The 20,929-nt window shown below is 34.5% G+C and overlaps 1 protein-coding gene across 1 annotated transcript in view; it reads right to left on the bottom strand.

Annotated features, from left to right (window-relative positions):
* The window catches only part of LOC109015791 (tuberculostearic acid methyltransferase UfaA1-like), a 48,671-nt gene extending 28,246 nt beyond the window's left edge, over positions 1-20,425 (bottom strand). The window contains exons 1-14 of the mRNA XM_018949881.2: positions 20,280-20,425; positions 19,310-19,412; positions 19,083-19,178; positions 18,940-18,992; positions 18,699-18,822; positions 18,482-18,544; positions 18,299-18,358; positions 18,042-18,203; positions 17,299-17,372; positions 17,112-17,205; positions 16,577-16,713; positions 16,410-16,490; positions 16,135-16,240; positions 15,720-15,969 (exon numbers count right to left, since the gene is read on the bottom strand). Coding sequence (XP_018805426.1) covers positions 15,847-15,969; positions 16,135-16,240; positions 16,410-16,490; positions 16,577-16,713; positions 17,112-17,205; positions 17,299-17,372; positions 18,042-18,203; positions 18,299-18,358; positions 18,482-18,544; positions 18,699-18,822; positions 18,940-18,992; positions 19,083-19,178; positions 19,310-19,412; positions 20,280-20,422 — 1,419 coding nt within the window. The 5' untranslated portion in view covers positions 20,423-20,425 and the 3' untranslated portion in view covers positions 15,720-15,846. Of the gene's footprint in view, positions 15,970-16,134; positions 16,241-16,409; positions 16,491-16,576; positions 16,714-17,111; positions 17,206-17,298; positions 17,373-18,041; positions 18,204-18,298; positions 18,359-18,481; positions 18,545-18,698; positions 18,823-18,939; positions 18,993-19,082; positions 19,179-19,309; positions 19,413-20,279 lie in introns of the transcript that reaches the window.
* Between the last annotated feature and the right edge of the window lie 504 nt (positions 20,426-20,929).

The following is a 20,929-nucleotide window of genomic DNA, read 5'->3' on the forward strand; positions in this document are numbered from 1 at the left end:
TTGTCACAGCATACCCTTTTCAATTGTGGTATTAGGAAGCTGTTTAGCAAACACAGAGAAGACATACAAAGCATTGTTGAAAGGAAAAACTCTATTTGCACCCGGGAGGTGTACCCCCCGCGTACACGGGCCTCCACATGGATGCCAGAAACGCTGCGTTTCATTTGCAGCCCTCAACTGATAGCCCCTCCTCCGTCTTCGTCATAGACACCCAACAATAAACGAGCCACTGCAAGTGTTGGTGAGGCACGAAGAGTCTAAAATCAAGACTAACGAAACGAAATCAACAGAGCTTCAGACGAAGATGATTGAACTCGCGAATGACCCATGGAAGAACGCTTCGGTCTCCACTCTTCACCTCGCACCGTTCAAACCTCCAAGCTTCCCACGGCCGTGCTGCCAGACGAAAGACGAAGGGACTAAAACAGAGCATACCCACACTCCACATTTGCGCTGTGTTTGCTTCTGAAATCGTATTTCGGCGAGGGAATCTGCTTCCCACAAGCCACGAAAATAGATTATGCTTCTTAACTTCATCTCCTCTTCTTCTTCTTCGTTTTTTGTCTTCGCATTCGTGGACCCAACCGTGTACCTCCCTGCCATCGTCTTTCTCAATTTTTGAAAGCCCGGAACCCTAACCCACGAAGAGCTTCATTTCGATGAATGTGAAGGGTGAATCTGCTTCCCACAGTCTTTGCATCCGAGCTCGCTGCCTGGTTGTTCACTGGCACTGCATGAATCCAGTTCCTCAGTTTTTCAAGAATTTTTTGGATAATAAGAATGTTTGTTTCGTGGGAATGGAAGATGAACTGAGAAAATTACTAGAATGGCCAACTAAATGTAATCATTTTCACACGAGAGCTGTAGGACTGGGTCATTTGGCTGCTAGGGTTCTTAAGAACCCCGACCTTCAATGGCTTGGTTTGGCTAGGTTAGTAGCTGCAGTTGGGCTGCGCTATAAGGAACAAAAAAATGGAACTTTCTCCGACTTGAGTTCTTATACGTTTTTTTCGAAGGAAGAGGTCGAGTGACTAAGGAATGAAGAGGACGAAGAAAATTTCTGAGATGAAAAACAGGGATGAGTTGTTTGGCGCTAGATGATGAGATGATTTCTCAAATCGAGTTTTTTTTTTTTTAATTCATTTATTAAAATAATAATATAAAAATGACGTGGCTAATACCACGTCACACGATTCCGCAACAGGTACCCAACGCCGGGTACCTGTAGCAGAATTGTTGTTGAAAGTGCTTGCTAAAATAAATGTGTCTCTTGCGGGGACTCCAAACATATGATTTTGTAAGCACAATTTCTCCAAGTTGATGCTTAAAACAGTAAACTAACTGGACAAGTTGATGCATGGATTCACGTAATTGATATATGAAACTTGGAAATCAAATTGCAGCTAGGTAAAGAGAACGAGAGAGAGAGAGAGAGATAAAAAAAAAAAAAACCACCTACTGGATTGTAAATCTAAGTTCCGATTTTAAAACTAGTACCTGAACCGGGTGTATCCGGAATTTTTTACCAGAGTTTCGGCCTGAAAAACCCGGAACCGAAATTCGATTTTGGTACTTAAAACAATAAACTAATTGGCCAAACAAGTTGATGCATGGATGCAAGTAATTGATACCAATCAACTAATTGGAAATCAAATTGCAGGTAAAGAGAACGAGAGAAGAGAGAGAGAGAGAGAGAGAAAAAAAAAAAAACCTACATACCGAGGTTTAAACCCGGGTTCTGATTTTAAAACTAGTACCCGGATAAAGTGTATCCGAGTTTTGTTACCTTGGTTCCGACCCGGAAAACCTGGAACAAAAATCTAATTTTTCAAATTTCGGATTGGGCTGGGAAAAAATCCGATTCAAATGAACAGTCTTAATTTACATTCCTAACGTAAGATATTTATAATAATAAAAAACCAGAAAACCAACTGTTCTTTGTGGTTTTTCATTCAAGTAGTTAATAAATTAATAAAATCATTTCATTAAAGATAATGCAAATTAAAATAAAAATAAAAATTTTCGAAATGAAAAGCCGATGTAATTGCTGGACTCACACAAAGTCAACATCTCAGTAGATCATGTCCTACTAACTAATTTTACAAGGGTTATACTTTAATTACACAAAAATAAAATTATAAACTGATATGATTGATGTGGTACGTTAGAGTGTAAAATTATTTTATTATAAAATAAATTTAACAAATCTAATTATAAAATTACATCAATTTATAAATTTATTTTATATAATTTCTTTATATCTATACAGTTGTTTTTATTACAATAGTGATTGTTGCACCAATAATACACGAATACAAAATAGGAGATATTGCTTGTCCTTCACGTGTACTGTCCATGTGACAATCATTGTGAATTTTATAATAAAAAATACCAATCAACTAGTGATCCTTCGTTGGTTTATTCAAACAATAGATCAACGTAGGGAATAGGAAAGAGATTTGTTTGACTTCAAAATCTTATTTCCTCTTAAATAATGAGAGGTCACAAAATTCATTGAAGAGTTTTTTAAAATCATAGATGTTTCAAATTTGGAAAATAATTCGAGATTCTTGTGTCTATCTTCTCTTTATTTAAAGAGTAATGCTTGGGACTCATGCTGGGAAGTCCAAGTCTCATAATACTTAACCAACTGATTGGACAATAATAATACTAGACTAACTCGAGAAGGTAGATCAGTATAAGACCGACAAGAAAATATGAAGATTTCTTAGTTGGGCGAGAAATGGAATCCTTCAATTGAGCGAGAAAAGAGGAGCAATATTGCACACATATTAGTATTTTAGTCATAACTTTGACTTCAGGTGTCAGAATCACGCATATAACTCCAATTTAAAAATCTCCCTTCGACAAGCATGTCTTGGTCACCACGTTATGCCTAATTGTCTCGGTTTCAAGCTAGAAATCAGCCATTTTCTCTTCCAAATTGTCAACTTTAGTTATTTTTTATTTTTGATTATTTTTCTTTTATGGTAATATTTATTTTAATGAATGATTTTATTCAAAATTCTCAAGTAGATTTTAGCAAAATACTTTCTTTATTATGTATTTCAGCTAGAAAGATTTAAAGCTAAAGTTCCCCTCTACTCCTTTTATATTTATATTTTTTTTAATAAGTCACATGACATGGCAGTGCCATTATCGGAATGCAAAGCATTTCTCTCCCCCACCATATCATTTGTATATCGCCAGGTCAATGTTCCTGTTGTTGATGTCGTGGATGAGTTGATAAATGTTGTCATGGGACCAATTATTAGCACTTTTAAGTGAAACGGTAACTCCACTGCACAAGTACTACGCCAAGAACCTTTCATCTCGGCCTCAACTCTCGAAGATCATCGATCTGGCCCTTTCCACTTCTTCAACAATGAAGTATCGTGTAAACTTTAAAAAAAATGTGAAAATTCATGTTACATGACCACTCTGGACTTAACAGGACCACAAAAAATTACCCAGAAGAAAAACGATAGTGAACCCGACAACTACTGACGTATGCTTAAATAGGAAAGATTTGACTTACACGTGGGTTCTTTTTATTTCAAATACAGAATCAGCAAACCTATGGGCTTGTTTTCCCGAAAACCTATGCGTAGGTAATGAATATGTGTGTAGATCGATCGTGACAGGTAATTGAACGTATAATTTGAACATATGTCTTCATTCGCTAATAATTGGATTTGATATCTCTGCCGCCTAAGAGCACTTTTATTAGCTTATTCAAAATTAAAAGATAATTTTAATGAATGTAAGAAAAATTTAACTTTCGACTATTTTATTTATATAAATTTCTATATTGAAATAGATATTTTTTTTATTATATAATAATAAATTAATATAAGATAAATTTGATTTTGATTATTCACATTAAATCTCCACATTAAATTATATATTTATTCATTATATGGTAATGAATAACTAATAATTTTAAAAATATTTAATTTTTTTAATTATTAATTTATTTAATTTTATCATATTTTACTATTATACTTATTATATGTTAATTAATAATCATGTTCTTATTAAATTAATATATCATTAAGTCAAATTAATATATTAATTGTGATAAAATATATTATAGAAAGAAAGGGAGAGAGAAATAATTAATAAAATATGTATTTGATGTATGTACAGTAACCTTCAAATTTAGAAAAACTTTTGAAAGTCACTGTAGCTAAATTCTAAATATTTAGAATTTGACTAATCCAATGTGAGCATATTTTACTCTTTAATAGCTAAATACCCATTAGATTTAGTTTTTAGCTAATCCAATGAAAGTGCTCTACAAGCGTCTTTTGAATTTAGAGGAAGTTTGCATTCCTAGCTAACTTAAGATATTTATAATAATAAAAAAAAGAAAAAGCATTATTTGATATATTTTAAATAATTCTTCATTTAAGTAATTAATAAAGTAATAAAATCATAACTTATAGTACATCTTATTATAATTCATCTCATATCATCTTATTATAACACGTCTTATGATTTCATCTCATATTATTATAATACTTCTATTTATTGGATAGTGAAAGTCTTTTTAACTCATCTCATTTAATTATTACAATTTTTTTAATTTTCACACAAAATATAAAAAAAAAAATCAATTTTTTCAAATTTCAAAACTATAATAATATTAAAAAATAATATTTTATTCGACTCTCAACTTTCATCTCATTTTAACTCACTATTCAAACCTCCCCATAACTTCAAGTATAATTAAAGATAATAAAAGTTAAAAATAAAAAATAAAAAATGAAAAGCCCATATAAATATTGCAAAATAAAATGGCTTATTGTGGGGCTACGTAAAAGGAAATTGAAGCAGATGAAAAATTTTGCTAAGGGCAAAAATACTCCAAAACATGACCATATTTCTTAAATATTTGGTTAAAACTTTTAGACGAGCATGAGCGTGATGCCCCGACCCCTTCATATGGCAATGCGGGGATCGGGATGTCAAGATGATGACAACACGAGTCAAGCATCCCAATGATAAGTGTCAAGTGTACTGTGAACATGCAGAAAGTGTACAACAAAAATGCAGCAAATAATTTAAGTAAGTCAACTAAATACTAGAAATTTAAATACAAATACCCAAAATAAATTACCTTTAAAAAAGTTATACAATAATCCCAAAATATATTACAAAGGCAAATACATTAACGAGTAATAAAAAAAATTTCGATACACGAGAGTAACCTTAGGTCACTCCTCCAGCGGAGCCAAAGCATAAGGCTCGTCGTCCTCGTCTGCATCAAAATCTACGATACCATAAAACGATACCACAGATAAGTAATAATCCAAACAACTCACGAGATAAAAATGCATTAATGCAACCAACAAACAGATCCCAAAACCTCATTTTTCCAAAAAATGTTTATTTTCCAACACACGCCAAAAAATCATTTTAGCCAAAAATATAATCCAACATTTTCCCAGAAAATGATTCACACAAAATCCAACCATTTATCGAACATTGTAGGCGGGAGCCATAGGCGGGACTATACCACCATCCCTACCACATGTACCGTAGGTGGGAATCACAGGCAGGACTCTACCACCATCACTGCATACCACCATCCCTACAGTTCATTTCCACACAATAAATACATATCAGAGCACTCTAGGCGGGAATCATAGGCGAAACTATACCACCATTCCTACCGCATGCACCGTAAGCAGGAATCACAGACGGGACTCTACCACCGTCCTACTTACCACCGTCCCTACAGTTCCTTTTCACACAATAAGTACATATCAGAGCACTGTAGGCAGGAATCACAGACGAGACTCTACCATCATCCCTATCGTGTGCACCGTAGGCGGGAATCACAGGCGGGACTCTACCACCATCCCTATAGTCTCTTCCCTTTCTTTCACATGAAAATCTAATTTTCAATAAATACATGAACATGAATGCAATTACACGAAAACCTAGTTTCCATTTATAAACATAAACATGCATGCAAACATGCAATGTACAAGACACGACATCAATATCCAATATCCAACAACCAACAAATCTCAATATAAACCAATCACATAAACAACTTCATCCTCCAATCCAACCGACCCCCTTACTCCTCGGATTCAATCCGACACAACCAACCAATTATAGTAAAATAATGAGCTAGTGCAAAAATACATTTAAATCTCAAAAATTATATGGAAAAATACTTACAGCGCTTTAATATAATTTTTGAAAGATCACGGAAGTCCAAGAGACAGCAACACAACAACATATCAGTGCAAAATACACTGTGGCCGTGTCTCAAAAACCTTCTTTTGAATAGGAACAAGCCAAGACCAAAGATTATTAGGGAATAGCTTCGGGATGTCGGTGAAACTAATGGTGTGGTGGTTGACCGTGGGTGGCAGTGTAGAGGGCGGTTGAAGTCCAAAAAGCCCAAAACGAAAATGGAGTTGGATGCACTTCATTGGTGATAGATCGGGGCAGAGAATTGGTGCATTAGGTTGCTAAGAGGTCAAGGATGATGTGGTGAGAAAATGTTGGCAGAAGGTGGTGCGAAGGCGGCGCAACGACGCAAGGAATACCGCAGCTTGAGGCTACGCGCGGGAGCTAATGGCAGGGACGGTGTCGGACACGGGCAGTGCACGGCGATGCTGGGTGGAGAAGAAGAAAACACACGGGGGAGAAAGGGGAGGCGTAGTGCGTGCACGGGGAGAGAGGAGAGAGAGAGGAGAAAGAAAATGAGGAGAAAAGAAAAAAAGAAAAAGGGAAAAAGAAAAAGTGATGGAAAAAAATGAGGTCCAATCCTCACATATTGGGTCACACAAAATGATACAACGAAAATTATTTCAAAACAATAAATTTAAATAAAATAGTTTAAACACAAAGACTAAGTAAAATAAAATAATTAAATCCAACAACACAATAATTTTAAAACCCACAAATAACTAATTTAAATTAAAGAACAATTTAAATTCAAAACAATATTTAATATCAAGAAAGCACACCCAACTAGACTTCACAACTTAAAAATCATGAAATAAATCAACGAGAAACCCAATAAATTTTAAAACAAGAGAACTAATATTTAAATTAATTAAAATAGTCCTCCAGTTAAAATGCACTAAAATACGAGGTATCACATCCTCCCCCTTTAAAATAAAATTTTGTCCTCGAAATTTGTGAGGTCAAACATCAACGCCAAAGCAAGATACAAGATACCACCCAGAACACGCTCGAGACAAACATAACATCAAAATCTCCCAAATAGGCATGAGTAATGCTTTCTCATGTCTACTCCTATAGGCGATTCCATCATACTCTCACTAGTCCCCTAGTGACAGATCACACCAAGTATTCCTAAGGTGGCTATGCTATCCAAAATCTCATTTTCCACAAGAACCTTAATACAACCTCCAGTAATTTCCAATGATTAATAGCTCCATACAATAATCTGAGCCAACCTCAATCGACTCTTATGCTATAACTTCCAAACCTTCCTCGTATTCTACAAGTTGGTAACATATTAGCCACTTCCAAAATTAAACATCAATAAGCATTTCATCATCTAGACATATTCCCTCAAAATCAACAAGAATCATATTCTAAATCCGCACCACCAAAAGTTTAATCCCTAATAACAAGTTTCACATGAAATTTTCAAATCACCACTAATTCCTTAAGATCAACACAAGGTTTGAATTCTTAATTATATCACAACATAACACCATCAAGTACAAGGTAGCCCAAAACCTACTGACCAGAAAACTCTTACCATCTTTTGGTAGAAAATTCTTGATCTCCCAAAACCATGAATTATTACACATTTTCCTCAAATTCACCAAGAATTTATTCATGAATCTGCACCAACTATTATCCTTAAATTTAATATGGATCAATCCTAAAACCTGTCACTATAACCTCGAACTAGTAACAATTATTTTCCCCAATTCGAACCAATTCTTCAATCCTCATAGAAATACACGAACTAAATCAATATCTTCAATCCCCAAAGAAATATTATCCTTGAAAATTCCTATATTAATAACTCAACTTCGATCAACCCCATTTAATGTTCACAGACTAATCAGTCTCCAAAATAAATCAAGCTAGCACATCAAGCCTGCAGAATTAAAAAACTTAAATCTTATTTCAAATCAATCCTTTAAATCTACAATTCTAAAACCTTAAACTATATTAGAATCACTTTCTGAAATCTGTAAAATCGATAAACTTATATCCAATAAATAAACAATCGACTCCCGAAACTTTCAAAATCTAAGACATTAAATGATAACAAATCATTCCTAAAGTCTGCAAAACCTTAAACCTTTGGTGAAATTCTCGTAAACATATTCTTAAAGTTTGTTGAACTTATAACTTCCAATTCTAAAGCCTCATGTCAAATCTCCACGAAATCTAAAACCTCAATTATCCCACTCGCCAAAGAGATCACCCAAACCAAACCGTTCCCATCATGCCTCAAGATTACAAAAGCAAACCACGTCCATAAAAGTTCAAGCCTACTACACTTAATATTTATACCTAACAATGACATTATCGGTCGTACGATTTTCCTGGCATAGCGTAACCCTTAACCCTACTTTCAACTCAAAAGAAATTAAGATATAACTATAGCAAAAGAAATTTAAAATACAACAAGATAACATGAAATAAAATAGAATAAAACCAATAAAATATAAAAACATCGCACACACATTAGTATTTTAGTCATAACTTTGACTTCGGGTGTCAGAATCACACATATAACCCCAATTCAAAAATCTATCTTCAACAAGCATGCCTTGGTCACCACGTTATGCCTAATTGTCCCCGTTTCAAGCCAGAAATCAGCCGTTTTCTCTTCCAAATTGTCAACTTTAGTTATTTTTTATTTTTGATTATTTTTCTTTTATGGTAATGTTTATTTTAATGAATGTTTTTATTCAAAATTCTCAATTAAATTTTAGCAAAATACTTTCTTTATTAAGTATTTCAGCTGGAAAGATTTAAAGCTTAAGTTCCCTCTACTCCTTTTAAATTTGTATTTTTTTAATAAATCACATGATATGACAGTACTACATTAGTTGTGTAGTACTGCCATTATCGGAATGCGAAGCATTTCTCTCCCCCACCGTATCATTTGTATATCGCCAGATCAATGTTCCTGTTGTTGATGTTGTGGATGAGTTGATAAATGTTGTCATGGGACCAATTATATATTAGCACTTTTAAGTGAAACGGTAACTCCACTGCACAAGTACCACGCCAAGAACCTTTCATCTCGGCCCCAACTCTCGAAGATCATCGATCTGGCCCTTTCCACTTCTTCAACAATGAAGTATTGTGCAGATCTTTTATTAAAATGTGAACTTTAAAAAAAATGTGAAAATTCATGTTACATGACCACTCTGGACTTAACAGGACCACAAAAAATTACCCATACTATAAGAAGAAAAATGATAGTGAACCCGACAACTACCGACGTATGCGGAAATAGGAAAGATTTGACTTACACGTGGGTTCTTTTTATTTCAATTACAGAATCAGCAAACCTATGGGCTTGTTTTCCCGAAAACCTATGTGTAGGTAATGAATAAGTGTGTAGATCGATCGTGACAGGTAATTGAACGTATAATTTGACTTTGCAAATATGTCTTCATTCGCTAATAATTGGATTTGATATCTCTGCCGCCTCACAACCTCCTTTGAATTTAGAGGAAGTTTGCATTCCTAGCTAACTTAAGATATTTATAATAATAAAAAAAAGAAAAAGCATTATTTGATATATTTTAAATAATTCTTCATTTAAGTAATTAATAAAGTAATAAAATCATAACTTATAATACATCTTATTATAATTTATCTCATATCATCTTATTATAACATGTCTTATTAATTATAACCCATCTTATGATTTCATCTCATATTATTATAATACTTCTTATTATTGGATAGTAAGTCTTTTTAATTCATTTCATTTAATCATTACAATATTTTTCAATTTTCACACAAAATATTAAAAAAAAAATCAATTTTTTTAAATTTTAAAACAATAATAATATTAAAAATAATATTTTATTCGACTCTCAACTTTCATCTTATTTTAACTCACTATTCAAACCTCCCCTTAACTTCAAGTATAATTAAAGATAATAAAAGTTACAAATAAAAAATAAAAAATGAAAAGCCCATATAAATATTGCAAAAGAAAATGGCTTATTGTGGGGCTACGTAGAAGGAAATTGAAGCACATGGAAAATTTTGCTAAGGGCTAAAATACTCCAAAACATGACCATATTTCTTAATTATTTGGTTAAAACTTTTAGACGAGCATGAGTGTGACACCTCGACTCCTTCGTATGGCAATGTGGGGATCGGGATGTCGGGATGATAACAACACGAGTCACGCATTCTAATGATAAGTGCAAGTGTGTGTACATGCAGAAAGTGTACAACAAAAACGCAGCAAATAATTTAAGTAAGTCAACAAAGTACCAGAAATTTAAATACAAATACCCAAAATAAATTACCTTTAAAAAAGTTATACAGTTATCCCAAAATATATTACAAGAGAAAATACATACACGAGTAATAAAACAAATCTCGATACACGAGAGTAACCTCAGGTCACTCCTCCAGCGGAGCCAAAGCCTAAGGCTCACCGTCCTCGTTTGCATCAAAATCTGCGATACCATAAAACGGTACTGTAGGTAAGTAATAATCCAAACATCTCACGAGATAAAAATGTATTAATGTAACCAACAAACAGATCTCAAAACCTCATTTTTATCAAAAATGTTTATTTTCCAACACACGCCAAAATCTCATTTTAGCCAAAAATATAATCCGACGTTTTCCCAAAAAATGATTCACACAAAATCCAACCATTTATCGGACATTGTTGGCGGGAATCGTAAGCAAGACTATACCACTATCCCTACCACATGTACCGTAGGCGGGAATCACAAGCGAGACTCTACCACCATCTCTACTTACCATCATCCCTACCATGTGCACCATATGCGGGAATCACAGGCAGGACTCTACCACCATTCCTACAGTTCATTTCCACACAATAAATACATATCAGAGCACTATAGGAGGGAATCACAGGCAGAACTATACTACCATCCCTGCTTACCCCCATCCCTACCGCAAGCACCGTAGGCATGAATCACAAGTAGGACTCTACCACCATCCCTGCTTACCACCATCCCTACAGTTCCTTTTCACACAATAAGTACATATCAGAACACTGTATGCGGGAATCACAGACGAGACTCTACCACCATCCCTATCGCGTGCACCGTAGGCGGGAATCATAGGCGGGACTCTACCACCATCCCTACAGTCTCTTCCCTTTCTTTCACATGAAAATCTAATTTTCAATAAATACATGAACATGAATGCAATTACATGAAAACCTAGTTTCCATTTATAAACATAAATATGCGTGCAAACATGCAATGTACAAGACACGACATCAATATCTAACAATCAACAAATCCCAATATAAACCAATCACATAAACAACTACATCGTCCAATCCAACCGACCCCCTTACTCCTCGGACTCAATCCTGCACAACCAACCAATCACTATAAAATAATGAGTTAGTGTAAAAATACATTTAAATCTCAAAAGTTATTTGAAAAAATACTTACAGCGCTTTAATATAATTTTCGAAGGATCACAGAGGTGCAAGAGATAGCAACACAAGAACAGATCAGTGCAAAATGCACTGTGGCCATGGGTCTCAAAAACCTTCTTTTGAACAGGAATAAGCCAAGACCCGAGATTACTAGGGAAGGGCTTAGGGATGTCAGTGAAGCTAATGGTGTGGTGGTTGGCCGTGGGTGGTGGCATAGAGGGCGGTTGAAGTCCAAAAAGCCCAAAACGGAAATGGAGTTGGATGCATTTCACTGGTGATAGATCGAGGCTGAGAATGAGTGCATTAGGTTGCTAAGAGGTCAAGGATGATGTGGTGAGAAAATAGTGGCCGAAGGTGGCACGAAGGTGGCATAACAACGCAAGGAATGTCGCAGCTGGACACTACGCGCGGGAGCTAACTGTGGCGCGGGAGGAGCTGGGAATGGAGGGAGGTGGTCGCTGGCCAGTGGGGAAGCGAATGGCAGTGGCGGTGTCGGTGTCGGACACGGGCAGCACACGGCGGCACTGGGTGGAGAAGAAGAAAACACACGGGGGAGAGAAGGGAGGCATCGTGCGAGCAGGGAGAGAGGAGAGAGAGAGGAGAAAGAAAATGAGGAGAAAAGAAAAAAAGAAAAAGGGAAAAAGAAAAAGTGATGGAAAAAAATGAGGTCCAATCCTCACATATTGGGTCACACAAAATGATACAACAAAAATTATTTCAAAACAATAAATTTAAATAAAATAGTTTAAACACAAAGACTAAGTAAAATAAAATAATTAAATCCAACAATACATTAATTTTAAAATCCACAAATAACTAATTTAAATTAAAGAACAATTTAAATTCAAAACAATATTTAATATTAAGAAAGCACACCTAACTAGACTTCACAACTTAAAAATCATGAAATAAATCAACAAGAAACTCAATAAATTTTAAAACAAGAGAACTAATATTTAAATTAATTAAAATAATCCTTTAGTTAAAATGCACTAAAATACGAGGTATCACATCCTCCCCCATTAAAATAAAATTTCGTCCTCGAAATTTGTGAGGTCATACATCAACGCCAAAGCAGGATACAAGATACCACCCAGAACACGCTCGAGACAAACATAACATCAAAATCTCCCATACAGGCATGAGTAATGCTCTCTCATGTCTACTCATATAGGCGATTCTATCATACTCGCACTAGTCTCCTAGTAACAAATCACGCCAAGTATTCCTAGGGTGGCTATATTATCCAAAATCTCATTTTTTACAAGAACCTTAATACAACCTCCAGTAATTTCCAATGATTAATAGCTCCATACAATAATCTGAGCCAACCTCAATCGACTCTCATGCTATAACTTCTAAACCTACCTCGTATTTTACAAGTTGGTAACCTATTAGCCACTTCCAAAGTTAAACATCAATAAGCATTTCATCATCTATACATATTCCCTCAAAATCAACAAGAATCATATTCTAAATCCGCACCACCAAAAGTTTAATCTCTAATTACAAGTTTCATCTGAAATTTTCAAATCACCACTAATTCCTTAAGATCAACACAAGGTTTGAATCCTTAATTATATCACAACATAACACCATCAAGTACAAGGTAGCCCAACACCTACTAACCAGAAAACTCTTACCACATTTTGGTAGAAAATTCTTGATTTCCCAAAATCATGAAATATTACACATTTTCCTCAAATTCACGAAGAATTCCTTCTTGAATCTGCACCAACTATTATCCTTAAATTTAATATGGATCAATCCTAAAACCTGCCACTATAACCTCGAACTAATAACAATTATTTTTCCCAATTCGAACCAAATATTCAATCCTCATAGAAATACATGAACTAAATCAATATCTTCAATCCCCAACGAAATATTCTCCTTGAAAATTCCTATATTAATAACTCAACTTCGGTCAACCCCATTTAATGGTCACAGACTAATCAGTCTCCAAAATAAATCAAGCTAGCACACCAAGCCTGCAGAATTAAAAAATTTAAATCTTATTACAAATCAGTCCTTCAAATATGCAATTCTAAAACCTTAAACTATATTAGAATCACTTTCTGAAATATGTAAAATCGATAAACTTATATCCAATAAATAAACAATTGACTCCCGAACCTTTCAAAATCTAAGACATTAAATGATAACAAATCATTTCCTAAAGTCTGCAAAACCTTAAACCTTTGGTGAAATTCTCGTAAATATATCCTTAAAGTTTGTTGAACTTATAACTTCCAATTCTAAAGCCTCATGTCAAATCTTTACGAAATCTAAAACCTCAATTATCCTACTCCCCAAAGAGATCACACAAACCAAGTCGTTCCCTTCATGCCTCAAGATTACAAAAGCAAACCACGTCCATAAAAGTTCAAGCCTACTACACTTAATATTTATACCTAACAATGACATTCTAGGTCATACCATCTTCCTGCCATAGTATAGCCATTAACCCTACTTTCAACTCAAAAGAAATTAAGCTATAACTATAACAAAAGAAATTTAAAATACAACAAGATAACATGAAATAAAATAGAATAAAACCAACAAAATATAAAAATATACAATAAATTAAAACCATTAAAATAACATACTTCAAACAAAATAATTTCAAATCACAACTTTAAAACTTTCTAGGACTGCACCTATGGGACATGTGGTTTTACCCAGAGCCACGAGAACAGGGACATGTGGTTGTGGGTCTCAAAAACCCACTTTTGAACAGGGACAAACCAAGACCCGAGATTACTAGGGAATGACTTAGGGATGTCGGTGAAGCTAATGGTGGTGGTGGTTGGTCGTGGGTGGCAGCGTAGAGGGCGGTTGAAGTCCAAAAACTAAAAACGGAAATGGAGTTGGATGCACTTTATTGGTGACAGATCGGGGCTAAAAATGGGTGCATTAGGTTGCTAAGAGGTCGAGGATGATGTGGTGAGAAAATGGAGGTCAGAGGTGGAGCAACGGGAATGCCGCGGCTTGAGGCTACGCGCGGGATCTAACGACGGCGTGGGAGGAGCTAGGAATGGAGGGAGGTGGTCGCCGGCCGGTGGGGAAGTGAATGGCAGGGGCGGTGTCGGACACGGGCGGCACATGGCGGAGTTGGGTGGAGAAGAAGAAAATGCACGGGGGAGAGAGGGGAGGCGTCATGCACGAGCAGGGAGAGAGGAGAGAGAGAGGAGAAAGAAAATGAGGAGAAAATAAAAGAAGAAAAAACGAAAAAGGGACAAAGGGACAAAGAAAAAGTTAGGGAAAGAAATGAGATTCAATCCTCACATCTTGGGTCACACAAAATGATCCAACGAAAATTATTTCAAAACAATAAATTTAAATAAAATAATTTAAACACAATGACTAAGTAAAATAAAATAATTAAATCCAACAACACAATAATTTTAAAACTCGCAAATAACTAATTTATATTAAAGAACAATTTAAATTCAAAACAATATTTAATATTAAGAAAGCACACCCACCTAGACTTCACAACTTAAAAATCATGAAATAAACCAACGAAAAATCTAATAAATTTTAAAACAAGAGAACTAATATTTAAATTAATTAAAATAGTCTTTTAGTTAAAATACACTAAAATACGAAATATCACAATGAGATTAATCTTATGTTTAAATAATTTTGAAAAATATGCTAATAGTTCCATTAGTCGAGCTAGCTTTCATTACAAGCCATTTATAACAGATAAATCATGATGAGACTGACTATGTATATATTTGATCAATTCATGATATATATGGCCTTTATCCGATTGGGTAGAAGATCAGAAATAAATATTAAAAGTAGAAGAAAGAGGAAAATAGACGCTAATTTTACACTACTCGACAGAAGAAGAAGAAGAAGAGACGTACGCGTTTAGATTCAAATATTTATTCAGTAGAAGAAAAGATGGATTATTCATGATCATTATGACCATGCACCATTATTAATAATACTTGTATTACAAATCATGCCAAGCAACACCTGATCATCCCGGCGCTCTCCAAACTCCATAAAAGGCAAAGACCAGTACACCTTTATTCATTATTTAATTTGTCTTCAAAGTAAAATAAAATAAAGTAGCTTAATATATATATATATATATATATATATATATATATCGATGGATAGCATCATCTGAGTGCATTAATGCCATCTTTGATCTAGTTGGGGAAAGCTGGGATCATCAACTCCTGATTACATTAATACGAAGGTTCGGTGGTTTCTCCATCAGGAACACTAGGATCATGATGATCAACTTCCGAAGGCACCCTTTGATATGGATTGCCAAATACAGCAACATTGCCAGGACGTGTGAATACAATCTACATTAATTAATTGTAATTAATATAAGCCAAATAACAATAATAATAATAGAAATTACTAGCATCCATCGCGAGTGTAAAATATATGATCGCATTTAATATTCTTACCAATTATATATTACCATACCGTCCCGACATTTTTATTTTACATGAAACATTAATTACCTGATAATCTCCGAGTGTACGTGACTTAAAACCAGCTGCACAATATTCAAAGTAATATTCCCACGTCCTTATAAATTTTTCATCAAAGCCAAGAGCGAGGACTTTGCTGCAAAATGATACAAACATTGGCTTTTCAGCATCAAAGTATAACTTGTTAATTTAATTAGCTTCTTATATCACGTTCAGTAGTACTTTTACAACCAACGTAAAAGAAACATTAGACAAAGTATAATGACAATAACAATATTAATACATGATTATAATTTTCTAATTACCTTTGGTTCTCCATAAAGTTTTTTCTCCAACATCTTAGTGTTTTGTAGAAATGATTCCCTATGTTCTCCAGGTGCTCCACACTGCAATTTCAGAATTTCTATTGGTTTTTGGAGAGAGATGATCAGATAGAAATATTAAAATAAGATCAGACAATAAAATTATATACCAGAGTCGGGATGCACAAGTCATGGCTGATGTTACCCTGCTTAATGAAGGTAGGCATCCGCCGGGAAAGATATATTCCTTCATAAAACTTGAATTTAGCCTGTTCTCGTCATAATGTTGATCTGGTAAGGATGAGAACTAAGAACAGATAGAGGGGTTTAATGGTTAGCAATGTGTTAAAAAATAAAGAAATATTTTAGCCAAATTTCGCGAAATTTATATCATATGTATATGAGAACAGCTACAGACACAAAAAAATTATACAAACTGATGTGGTTTCATAGAATCTGTTTATTATAATAAAAATAACTTTACAATCTGATGTATCATATCAAATTACATCAATTTATAAGTTTATTTTTGTGTAATCACTTTATGACTAAAATATATGTGTGTCTATTTGATTAACTGGCAGAACCTATCGTATTTAAAAGACCTAAATATATACCAATTAAAGCATTTTGCAACCCTGACGTTAATATCAAACCGTAAGTAAGAGACAGGCCACCACCTTGGGCTTTTTCGCCAGTCATTACCTGCAGAACAAGAATACCGTCTTCGGCCAATAATGATTCGCAGCAACCAAAGAACTCTTCCATAAATTCATGGCCAACATGTTCTATCATCTCGCTGACAATTAAATGGATCCAATATCATTGGTTTTATTGAAATTATCAGTCAGAATATTGGAGATCAGTTTTAATTTGGAAAAAAAGAACTGACCATGATATGATCCTGTCATATTTTTGGGGATCAGGCACTTGGCGGTAGTCGCAAAGAAGAAGTCTAATGTGATCCTGAGAGAAAAGTAACTTAAACTTGGTAAAGAAGTCTAATGTCGGATTCTGCTTGGAAAGATAAGATCGGGGAAAAAAAAGTATAATAAAAAGTGAAATTAATTCAAGCGACACGAGATTTACGTTATTCGGCAAAATGATATCTACGGAATTGTAGAGAATTTTATTCAGATGATTATAAAAAAATACAATAGGTCAGCTGTACAAAAGTTTAATATAATATATAATAAACCCCAATTAGCGGAATTGGTCGGATTAATAATCAAAACAGGTAAAACATTTAGACCCCCACAAGACTTGTCCATGATCAGTATTTAGGCTTAAACCAATAGGCTAAAGCCTCCTCTTCATGCCTCAAACCTCATTGAAAATCTACCGAAAAAACCGCAATGGATCTTTTTCGGATTGGATAATCAAACCGGACCGCTCCAAAATCACAACCAATTAACTTCCACATATAGAAAAGCCCAACAAATTCACCAGATCTGCATGTTCTCATGCTGAGAAACATCACCCTAAAAAAAAATAAAAAAATTACATATATTTTAATTAAAAATCTTAAACTAGATCACGCATCGGCATAGCATGATTTTATGACTACTGTATTCAATATTGATGATCTACATGCTTTATAACAACGTTCATCATATATATATATATATATATTACCTGAAGGCCAGCATCTTTCACTTTCTTTTCTGCAAATTCCAGCTGCGCTTCAGAGAGAGTGATGCCAGTGTATTTGCATCCCGTTCGTTTGACAACTTCAATAGCAAAGATTCCCCAACCACACCCAATTTCAAGAATTTCATGCTTCCTATCAATTCTTGCCTTGTTATTTGAAAGTAGACATAAATTAGAATTGCTGAGAGAAAGAAATTATACCCGTAAGAATCCGAGATGATCCAACAGATCAAAAGACTCACCTTTTCAATCAAAATAGAGATTTTTCTCAGCTGTGCAACATTCAAGTCTTCATCTTCGTTCTAAGCAATATTGTAACACGAATGAATTTAAGTTAAAGCTAAAAGCTTAGGTGAAAGATGACATGACAAGAAGTTGATGCAGTTTTAGCAATTAATAAATCATCAGAAGGTTCAGAACCTGACCTTAAATACAGCAGTCGAGTATTGCATTGTTTCATCCAAGAACAGAGCAAATAGTTCATTACCCTAGAAACATACCAAATTACGAATTATAAGCTTCTGTTTGTTACATACAAAACCAGTAATTGGGTGTAATTTCAGTACTATCACTCTTAACATAGTCTTAAAGACATCAAATAAAAAATATGCATGGAATTATTTAGAGTTAATAATCTTATACCAAGTCGTAATGACGAGAAATGTTCCTGCGAGCGTTTGTAAGAGTGTTTTGCCTTGAATAATGCTTGAAAAAATTTATTGCAGATGATATGCCGGCTGTGAATAGCAATGGCGTCCACCATCCCCTAAAGCCAACAAAAGATGAACGCTCAATTAATTAACTAGTACTGCAATTGAGGAGATCATGACTAATCGCAATATCACCAACAAAGTTCTGCCAGTTGCTATATATATATATATACCTTTTCTTCATTTTTGTTGTGTTGGAATTTACATTGCTGCTGGCAATAAGAATCTGCAAAACAAAATCAGCAAGGCAGATGCTGAGGATGTAAAAATACCAGAAAAGATAACTTGGACTCAAGACTCAGATCGATGATCATACCATAAAAAGATTTAGAAGGCCATCTTTCTTATCTGTGAAAGAAAAATCACCATCAATATATGCATCTGCTAGGCCTACATCAGCTCTTGTCATGACCTGCTCATTACAACCAACTGCTCATCACTATACCAGTACTGCTGGTGAGAAAAATTGCATTAAGATCAGAAAATGATTTGAACTTTTGAATGCCAATATCCCACGTGGCCCATCCTATTACGAGTAGATACCTTCCAGTAAAACTGGGGACTATGAACTCTAAGAACAGTTTTCAGAGGACATATTCTCCTGTTTCCTTCGAAGGTGAATTTCGTACCCCCTTCCTCCAATAATCTGCATTACCACAAGAAGCAATACATTAATCGTTACAGCGGCGATCGAAGTATCGATTTTATTTTCTTCCTAATATATCATCAAAATTCACTTTTTTTATTTTAACTAATAACTTTTACAACATTATATTATGCATCACCTTATCTATTTATTTTTGTCTCCATATCATTTAAATATTATTTTTTAAATATTTTATTAATTTCAAATATTTTTCCAACTATCAATAAATTTACAATATTCTCATATCTTTTATATTCTTCACAAGTTAACCGAAACCTAGAATTCACGCCTTTTAAGACGAACAAGAAGAAGGTAGGAGCGAGGAACAGAATTCAATCGGAGAAACGCTTCTTTTTATTCCAAGTCTTTCTGAAGAAGCTTGTTCGTGTAAATACCACCACACGTTTCAGCGGATTCTTTGCGTAATTGCTCATGGGAATTACCGATCGAGATCGTTGTCGACAGAAGTACGCAGACGAAAATATGAAAATATTAACAAAAATCTTCAAGTCAGAGGGAGAGAGAAGAGGGACAGAGGAGAAGAGAGACTTTGTTCTTTCAAGTGTAAATGATGTTTGACGTTAGCTTTTTGTGATGACAGAACTTGATCTCTATTTCCTCCTACGAAAATGTCGAGCGTGTGTGTATATAACTTTTTGACACATGATGGCGTACGGTCATCTATATACAGCATGAGCATGGAGATACGTAAGACGGTCCTGGTCTTGTCTGAGTTTCAGACGTACGTTAGAGAAGAAGATATATGTCGCACTGCATTAACTAATAAAGAAGAAGGAAGCAACAATCTGCGGAATCATAGGAAAAAAGGATGTCTTTATAGGAGGGAGGAAAGATCAGTAGACTCACACTAAACATCCGCAGGAGATATGTGTTTGAAGGAACCTCGTAACAAAGAGGCGCGCCACGGCTTCAATCATAGTAGGCACCATGCGTTTGGGGTTGGTTAGCAGAGCAACACTTTCACCGGCCAAACTATGTGCAGCAGCCATGCCAGCCCTCCAAGATGTCTACCTTTTTCTGTTTTCCTCGGTAAATGAAATTGATATCACTGATGGTCTGAAATGGGTTAGAATTTGGGAAGCAAACGAAGGTTTATATAGATAATATCCGTTGTGCAGCCAAATAAAAAATGGAAAAAATATCCCTTTGGAGTGAGTGATCGATCCTATGTTTTTTTTTTGTCTGGATGGAAGGGGAACTGGGTGATGTGAAATTAGGGCCCATACATATTTCAAAGCTATTTGACCCAATTTTGTGCCAGTTGACGGGCAAATTGGTATGCTATATATTAAGAGTATTACTTCCACTACATTCCACACTTCATACTTTTTTAAATTTTTAATATTTTTTTTAAATTTTTTTTTAAGTTTATTCTTTTTAAATTATTTCAAATTTTTTATTTATTATTCATATAATAAATATTTAATAAAAAAAATAATAAAAATTAAAAATAATGTGGAGTATAGAGTATTAGAAAGTTGTAAAGATTTTTAGAT

This window comes from Juglans regia, chromosome 7 (genome assembly GCF_001411555.2).
Source record: "Juglans regia cultivar Chandler chromosome 7, Walnut 2.0, whole genome shotgun sequence".
Taxonomy (NCBI): Eukaryota; Viridiplantae; Streptophyta; class Magnoliopsida; order Fagales; family Juglandaceae; genus Juglans; species Juglans regia.